The sequence below is a fragment of the Melanotaenia boesemani genome, chromosome 5 (genome assembly GCF_017639745.1).
Source record: "Melanotaenia boesemani isolate fMelBoe1 chromosome 5, fMelBoe1.pri, whole genome shotgun sequence".
NCBI lineage: Eukaryota > Metazoa > Chordata > Actinopteri > Atheriniformes > Melanotaeniidae > Melanotaenia > Melanotaenia boesemani.
This window is the reverse complement of record NC_055686.1, coordinates 9,601,678-9,610,814: the sequence shown is the minus strand read 5'-3', so window position 1 is coordinate 9,610,814 and position 9,137 is coordinate 9,601,678. Positions and strand designations below refer to the sequence as shown.

General features: G+C 39.3%; 1 protein-coding gene across 1 annotated transcript; it reads right to left on the bottom strand.

Moving 5' to 3' along the window:
* Positions 1 to 4,065: 4,065 nt before the first annotated feature.
* LOC121639721 (mucin-5AC-like) lies at positions 4,066 to 8,696 on the bottom strand. Its single transcript, XM_041985179.1, has 4 exons — positions 8,529 to 8,696; positions 7,620 to 7,896; positions 7,346 to 7,506; positions 4,066 to 7,197 (listed from the first exon to the last, which is right to left on the bottom strand). Exons 1-4 carry the CDS (start codon positions 8,671 to 8,673, stop codon positions 4,889 to 4,891), a joined length of 2,892 nt encoding a protein of 963 aa, XP_041841113.1. The 5' UTR covers positions 8,674 to 8,696; the 3' UTR covers positions 4,066 to 4,888.
* Positions 8,697 to 9,137: the final 441 nt, after the last annotated feature.

Below are 9,137 nucleotides of genomic sequence, written 5' to 3'. Positions count from 1 at the left end.
AGAAGATTTGTACTCAAAACCAAGCTGTCTTTCAGTGCAGGGAGACATCTAAGACCTGCAGGATAGTGGGCCAGGAGGACCAGGGTTGGGGACCTCTGCTTCTGGGTCATGTGTTAACTGTTAGTATTGAGCAGTTCATGATTTTTTTTTTTTTTTATTTTTTTTTTTTTTGTTGGTCCCCCTTTCAGCAAATATCTGGCTCGTGAGCTGCTGGATGTGTTCAGCACTAAATACAGAGTGCGCTGCTTTATTTTCTGAGCTTTTGTGGTGTATCAGTAAAGCTAAAACGCTACTCAGGAGAGCCTAAGTCCGGTCCTCTAGAGCTACTATCCTGCAGCTTTTAGATGCAACTCTTCTTCAGCACACCTGAATCAAATGAATGTCCCGTTAGCAGGCCTCTGCAGAGCTGAGTGACATGCAGATGAAGAAATTCACCCATTTGAGGACTGGATTGGGTGCCCCTACTCTATAAAACTGATATGAGCTTCAGTTTCACATGTTAATCCAGTTTATATAACATGTTACAGCATCCTCTAAGAGCATGTTAGCAGTCTATTGAAACCTTACTGTTAGAATATGTGTAGAAAAATTTGATGCGTCTTTTAACTTTTAAACATCCAAATCTGAAATTCAGTTGTTTAGATTGAATTTATTTAAATTAGGGCTGTCAAAATTAACGTGTTAATGCAGAGAATAATTTGTAGAATTGTGTTCATTTAACGCAGGCACAGGATGACCCATAACATATATATCACACAATAAACCACTCAGTCATTGCATCTGACATTCTGGTCTACCGTCCTGTTGGTGGCGGTAAAGCGTCGCTGCGTGCCCACCGCCTGAGCTGATTGTGACTGGAGCGGGATGGAAGAATCCAAAAAGAAACCTACTTGCCCTTAAAACGGGAAGTTTGAGAATATAAAAAAACAATAAAAACATTTATTGCTTCATTTTACCGAAGCACCTCCATCTCCAGATCAAGTATGCGTTTGCTGAGGCTTTAATTTCACGTTTAACACCTAGTTTTTTGGCAGACCGCAAGCTTGTAATTAATCCACAGCTGTCCAATGATTTATCAGATTAAAACTTTAATTGTTTGACAGCTTTAATTTAAACCCTTTATTTAATAAACAACAGCACAACAACAACATAAACAAAGTATTGTATGTACAGTATGTGTTTCGCCAGTGTCTTGCTGAAATAAGCAGTCATCACTGAAAAAAACACCATCTGAATGGCAGCAAATAAAGCTGCAAATCTGATATTTGTCGGAATTAATGGAGCCTTCATAGTTTGTAAAAGTTCATTCCAAGATTGTTTTTCTTACTGTGCTATGCCGACAAGCTGAAAGATACATTTGTCATTAGCTTGGAGGATCCATTGGTCACTATTATTGACATTCTAGTTCTTTTTAGTTTGTTTTTGTTTTGTTTGTCTTGTTTTTGTGGCGTGATGGAGTTTCAACTCAATTTTTATTCCCATGAATTTATTCTTAGCCTAAGGGTTCAAAAATGATTAACATTCATTATTTACTCCCAGGTATCCCCTCTCTACAGAGATTTCATATGTCAAGTCGATCAGTGGTTCTCAACATTTTTTTGAGCCAGTTCCCCCACGATCCATTATCCAGGTCCCCTACCACCCCCCACCAATAAATGTAAGCTAGGCTACATTCACACACTAGATTATTAAATCCTTAACTTCTTATTTTAATTCCACATTGTGAGCGGTAGTCCAGTACTTTCACAATCTCTCACAAAGTGCTGAAGCCGTGTACCTCTCTGAAAGCCGTTTTCAGACCCAGTAATGTTTTGTTTTGGTTTTTTTGGCCAACAAATCTGTGCTGTTTGCTCATAAATTGAGCGAAAGACAAACCGAAGCTCATTTTCGATACAAATCTCATTAAAATTGTTACATTTTCCATTAAAGTGCAATACTTGTACTGGGAACAATAATGAAGCCTTTGCAGAATTAATGGTGTTTTCAATGGTCATCAGTTTAAGTTTACAGCCAGTTTCTGTCTGTTTACTGTGTGGTTGATGTTCCTGTTAGATTTTTGGTGCAGAAAAAATAAGTTTTCCGTTCCTTTACTTGCTGAGAAAGTACAACAAAATAAACATATTTTTCCCTTTTCAGGACCTCTTCCTTCCTTGTCTTTATTATTATATTTAATCTCATACATATTCAGATCTGAGCTCTCAGCACCTGGAGTTTGTTGTCTTGTCTCTTTAAATTTAAACATTACTAATGAGGCTTAATTTGTTCCCAGGGCCCAGAATAAATCCTGGTATTTGTTGTCTGGCCAAATGGAACAAGTTGGCGGCTCATTCATTTCACTGACCGGACTTCTTCAGGACAGATGGCTTCTCTGTCACATCATTTGGAGGAAGTAATGATTAAACAAACCTGTGAAAACTGCCAGGGCTTTATTGAGGCTTTGTGTTGCATTTAATGCCCAATTAAATCATTTAAAATGTTTCTGTCATCCACAGAGCTTCAAACTGCAAGAGACAGAGTTAAAAATAAACACACATTGTACAAATTGAAAATATTGTCTCCTATTGATATAATTTGACAATTAATAATGAAAGTTATTGATGAGCAGTTTGACTTCTTTGCATGTAAAGCTCCGTTTTAAACAGCTGTGATTTAATTATGGGAATCCAAATATCTTTCAGCATGATTTTACACCTACAGTTATTTATAATGCATTTTCCCATCCTAATTAGATAGTTTGCTGTATTTTTATTAGAAAGAACATGTTAGTTTGAGAAAAATCTCTTGAATAACTGAAAGAATTAGCAAAGAAAATTTCTTTTCAGCTTAAGTTAGTAACGTTTAAAACCTGCTTCCCACAAAAAGTGGTTTCTAAAACAAGAATGAATTATTTTTAAAATTCAGAAGAATGCAACCTCTAGCAGTCATGTGAATGAATGCACATGAAATTCTTTTCTGTCACCCAGGCAGCATAAAAATAGTATAATTGTGGGGCCGTTTTTATCACGCCTTTGCCTCCAAGAACATGCAAACTCTAAAAATGATGCTGAATAAAATCCAGCAGCACTTTGGCCAAAATAACAACAAAAAGAGATTCATCCCGTGAGGCTCATGACCAGGGAGAGCTTTGTGAGAATCTGTCAGGGTCCCTGTTTACATAACTTTCAGGCACCAAAACTTTTATTGGCTAAACACAAGCGACTTTAAGCTATGGGGCAACTTGCTCCCATAAAACGACATAACTTCCCACATAATTTTACCTCTTAACACACATTTATTGCTATTTGCATGTAACTTCGCTCCATGTACTGTATAGGGATGAAACACTTCTCCATAATTATTCTAAGTGTCATTAATTAACGAAATTCCAGACAATTTTGAGTATAGCTACCAAATTAGCTGAAAATCAGAGCCTGTATGAGTCGGTCCGCAGGTTCTTATTGGTCCTGTTAAAAACCCATGTCGGTAGGGTGTAGGATTACACTGGGTGTGACCAGGGCCCATATTCATTTTGAAATATATTTGTGGAATCCAAATGGGGCCCTATTTCTGTCATTCATTGACCACTTATCTTGACTCAAGTGGGCCCCAAATAAGATATCTTCCCATGATTTACCCAGGTACCTGACCGAAACCAGTGTTTAACAGTGGTCCCATGTGGAACCCATAGAGTCCCATTTAGGATCTATATTTCAATCTATTTATTACCTACATGGCGCTAAACACATGTTGGCCATATACCCCTAAAATTCATAGAAAATAGAAATGCAACTGAATGGACATGCAATTTATTCACAAGACCAGTAACCATGAAGCCATCAAGATGCTTGAACCTGGACTGCTGTAGCAACATCTGGCAAACTAAGAGACAAAAATGCTTCAAGGTCAAAAACAGAAAAATAATTTTATTTAATTACATTGTTTGTGTTTACACTATTTACCACACTGAATTAAAGCCAACAAACACTAATCCACAATTAACCAGTAAAAATACCCTGCCTCCTTCCTGGAAGGTCCTGCACTTCACACAGACCAAATGAGTTGCTAAAAAATGTAAGACGCCGAAGATATTAAATAATACACGACTATGTTTTATATGGCTTGTTGCATTTTACATGTTATTTCATATTTATATTTTTTTATTGGCAAATGTTTTAAAGCAGATTATCAGAACTGTGTCATAAGTGTAAAAACAATATATGAACCTTTTGACACCTGATGAATCATTTTTGATACATTTCTGAGACCTAATGCATCACTTTATGCTAAAAACATTACTCAGTGTTACTATTTAGTTTATTTTATTCAAACAGTAAAATACAGTGAAATGTATATGAAACTGATATGTGTATATATATATATATATATATATATATATATATATATGTGAAATATAGTGAAAGGGTCTTCCAAAGGAAGCTACTTAAGGTTTAAAATATGGGATCCAGTTTTCTACAGACAACGTACAAATAAACATATAACAGACACACAAGAAATAATCCCACTGTTTTGATTATATTATATTAATAGACATGGTTGAGACATAAAATAGCATTTATTAAACACTAATGAAGAGAAAACACTGGATAACTATGGAAAGAAAATCAAGGTATAAATCAACTCAGCTACAAAGTTCTTCATTTAATCAATAATATTAAAGACTTCAGATTTCCTGAAGTCTTTACTGAAGTTAAGTTTTTCATGGATCGGGTGTTACCAGGCAGATTTGGAGAAGTTGGTAAAAACAAGGTAACTGGTAACAGTTTCAGCAAATAAATATTAAACATAAGTCACATGTCAATGATGACCACTGGAAGGACAGCAGAACCCATTCTTTTTCCCACTGCAGCCTTGGTTGAAACTTTGTGCTGAATGGTTGGAAATCTCGGTTTTAGGACCCAGGTGATGCCACCACATCGTACTCTGTCAGAAGCACAAAACTGTTCTCTCGGATTTTCCGCACTCTGACCAAGTCTCCACACTCTTGGACTTGGATCAACGCTCTGTCCCCTCTTTCATATTCCCTCTCTCGGTCATTTAGCGTCACCTCAGTCCGCCTGCCACAGGCCTGCCGGTACACGTACCTCACCCCGATGACCAGCACCATGCCCAGGCCAGCTGAGCAGCCCAACAGCATGCCCAACTCCCAGGAACTGTGTCTGGGGATAATTTCTGGATACTTCCCTTCCTTGTTTGGTGTTTCAGCAGGTTTTGAGGGTTTAACGCTCAGGATTTTCGGTTTAAAGTCTGGGCCATGATTTAGCCTGAGGTTCGGATGAGGTTTGGGGTTTGGATGAACAACTGTTCTTTGTTTTGGTGGGTTGAAATTTGGGTGACCTACAGTTATTTTATGGGAGAGTACAGAGGGTAAAGAGGATGTCGGGGAGGTGTGTAGAGAATGGTGGGGGACTGGAGAAGGTCTTAAATCAGAGGAGGTAAAAGAAGATGAGGAACCTTCCTTGAAGAAGGAAGATGTTGAGGTTGGTGAAAAAAAAGATGGAGCTGAAGTAGAAGTTGCCAGTGAGGATGAGGTGATAGCTGGGACCATATTGAAGGAAGTAGCAGATGAAGAGGTAGCATTTGTTATACACTGAGAAGAGTTAAAGGGAGGTAAAGTAGATACTGAGGCTGAAGAAAACAAAGAAGCTGGTGATGGATAGCTTGAGGTGTTGGAGGAAGGAATGGCAGTAGAAGTGAAAAAGAATGGCAGATGAGAAGCAGAGGAAGGTTGGGCAGAGGATAACTGATGAGGTGTGGGGATTGGGGAAGGAGAAGGGACAGCAGAAAGAGCTGGGGCTGTTTTGAGTTGGCTTTTTAAAGAGGGGGAAGAGGAATGGGTGAGTAATGTTGACCTGACAGATGGATGCACCAGGGTTGATGCTGCAAATGGATGTAAAGGAGGTTCAACACTGGGGTGAATCATAGAAGCGGTGGGGTAAGAATCAGTGGAGGGAGATGATGATTCAAAACCAGGAAAAGTTGAAAAAGAAGGTGAAGGAGAGGCTGAGGGAACAATACCAAAGTCAGCACTTGCAGTTTTGATACTTGATTGAGACTTGAGATCTTTTCCCAGAGTGAACACTGGATCAAACCTTGATGTGAAGAAATGAGCGTTGACAAGCCGAGGAGTTACAGAGGATTGAGTTAAAGCCTCATCTTGAGCTTGGGTAGTTTCTGTTACACTTCGGTGAAAGCTGCTAAGAGATTGAGACTGAGCGATACTGTTTAGAGATGTGGCTGTTTGAGACAAATTGGTTTGTTTTGTGGTACTTTTGGGTCCAGAAGATTTGTTAATAGACTGAAGTTTGGCCTGAGTAAGGAATAAAGTGGGGAAGGACTTGGAAAGAGTTGGAGTGTTTGGTGGTAGAACTGGCATTGCTGGTGATGTTTGGGGCTTAGGGGAAGATTGGGAGAAAATAGCGCCTTCACTATAATTAGAATGGGACTTGAGGACAGGTTTTGATGAAGACATTTGGATGTGTGTACCTTTCTTTGCTTGTATTGTACTTATTAGGGACTCAGATGGGGTAGGTCCATTGATTTCTTCTGGTCTAGTCTGGGTCTCTAACTTAGTTGGACGTCTTTGCTTTGTGGCTATTGGGGTGTTTGTACTGTGAAAGCTGTGTATGGTCGATGTTGCTGTGGTGGTTTTCAAAGTTAACGTTGCAGCTTTAAGTTCAGGATCAGTGTTCAGTTTTGGTTCCAAGGAATTTGTTGTAGGCTCTTTCCTTTCAGTCTCTACATCACTCAGAGGGAAGAAGGGAAGAGTGGGGTTCGGTGGGGAAAGAGGACTGATTGAGATTTGCTCTGTGGTGTTTGGAAGGAGTGTTGTAGAAGCATCCATCCTTTTAACATCAGCTGGGACGATAGAGGTTGTACAAGGCAGGGAGCTCTTGGGGTCATTGGTATGAGAAACTGAGTGGATGCCCATCTCTTCGGTGACACTTGAAAGAGATGCTGGAGTTGTATCTACTTCACTTTGACGAGATCCTAAAGTCAAGTTGTTCCCTTTGCTCACTGGATGGTTTGACAAAGTAACAGAGCTGGTTGATGTCAAGGCAAGCTGACTGACATCTGTAAATGTTTTCAGAAATTTGGAAATCTGAGTTCTACTGCTTGTTTTTGTCCATTGTGTCGAGGTAGTAGCAGGACTAGTAATCCTGGTTCTTTGTTTTTTTGAAGCTCTGCGGGCTATGAGATCTGCGAGACATTAAGGAAAGAATAATCATTGAGTTTTGGTTGAAACATAGGTGCAGTCCTTACCAATCCCTTTGTCTCTACCCCTCTGTTTTCATTCTTATCGGCAAGGTAGGTAGATGTCTGTCACTTAACACTGCATTTTGCCTACCTTGCAGAGAAGTTGCTTTTTCTTCCTGAAACACAAAAACTGTACTTGCTTCATCCACCACTGTGGTGTTACTGCCTCTCCAAGCTCTATGACTCCCATCACGCACCACTGCAGATGCAACACCAGCCCAATACACAAAGTAGGATTGTACCACAGTGATGCTGAAACACAGGACACAGATGTTTGTGCATTACTGATTAAGATAACTATTATAATATGAAGACAAAATCTTGTCCTTGCTTTATAACTTAAAACAGGATGGCGACGGCCTTACTGGAACTGTACGTCTCCCATTGGTTCATCAGGAGCCCTCCAGATAAACGAGAGGTTTCTCTTTCGCTGTTTGTTGGAGTGTGTGACGGTGTCATCCTCTGAGAAGCAATGCAAGGTGTGGGTACCTGGGGGAGTCAGGATCCAGGAGCCACCCACCAGGAGCAGGCCCAGTCTCATAGACTTAATTCCAGCACGTCCTCTAGCTGAACTCTTCGTAACCTCAACACTGCGAGCCTGGAGCAGAAAACCCATGAAGTCTCGAGCGCTTCGGACAGTCACTGTACAGAGGTATGGATGAAATACGAGAGGTTGACCAAGCATGACCATGAACCACAGTGTCCCAGGGTTTAGTTTGACAAAGTAAATTTCAAATAACAGATCAAGTCAGGTCATGTCAAGTTTATTTATGTAGCACATTTCCAACAGGTTATCCTGCCCAAAGTGCTTTACAAACTAAAATACATCTGAAATTAAATAAAGTGCATAATAATACAGCAACATTTGGTTTCATGTGTCAGACATTATGAGAATTAAATGACAAACATTTTAAATGCACCTGAAACAATTTTGTTGGTCTAATCTCATGGTTTTCAATGTGTTACGCGTACCACCGATGGCAATCTGGTTTCCTCCAGTGGTACGCTCACGAATTTTCCAACATCAACCAGTTTACATATTATGCAATATGAAACTCTCTCCCAGTTTTTATTTGACATTGATAGACCTTGTAAAACCGGATACTATGGCCGATAAAAAAGTTGTGTTTGTGGGTTTCTATTTCTATTTCTATCTATACTTTTTTTTTTTTCAAATGTTATTATTTGTGTATCCTCAACGGAAAAAATGATCAGATCATCTAAAATGGCAACTGCCAGTCTAATCCATGAGGTAACAGATAGTTAATTAGTACCTGTTATTAAATGTCCAGGGAGGTATGAAGAGGCGGATGTGCGTACACTGACATAGCTGTGTTGCGGATCCAGGGGATGAGCCCTGATGTGGCCAGGAGCCATCTCCCGACATGAGGCGTGGCTTGCACCGTGGGAGAACGACATGATGGGCGGAGCCAGCGAGCATAAGATGACAACCAGCCCGTGAAAAACAAAAATGGGAGGCATCTCTAAATGCACACACAAACAGAAAAATATGTTTCAGTCAAAGCACAGAAAGGCAGCAGACACATACAATTTGGACAGAATTTATTTTGGAATAATTATTTATCCACAGATAAACTTATATTCTGACATTATGTTGATTGCTTAGCAGACCTGCTGGTACAGAGGACATTTTTAGTTTACATAAATAAATGTCTATTAAAATAATTACAGATGACACAAGCAAAATAGTAAAAAAGAAAACTCAAGACAAAAATAACCACAATAAACAAATGAAAAGATGTTTAAAAACAAAGAGCAAAGGAATGATATGACATTGCCAATAAGAAACAGCCATGAAGAGGCTTAAAACTACTAAATATAATTGGAAAAGATATAGACCAAAATCCCTCAGAAATGTAAGA

Excerpts from the sequence above, each read along its gene's own strand:
- LOC121639721 (XM_041985179.1), bottom strand. The coding sequence starts at position 8,673 with ATGTCGTTCTCCCACGGTGCAAGCCACGCCTCATGTCGGGAGATGGCT. Across the intron at positions 7,897-8,528 it reads CCCTGGACATTTAATAACAG|TGACTGTCCGAAGCGCTCGA; the intron begins GTACTAATTAAC and ends ACCTCTGTACAG. Across the intron at positions 7,198-7,345 it reads AAAAGCAACTTCTCTGCAAG|ATCTCATAGCCCGCAGAGCT; the intron begins GTAGGCAAAATG and ends AATGTCTCGCAG.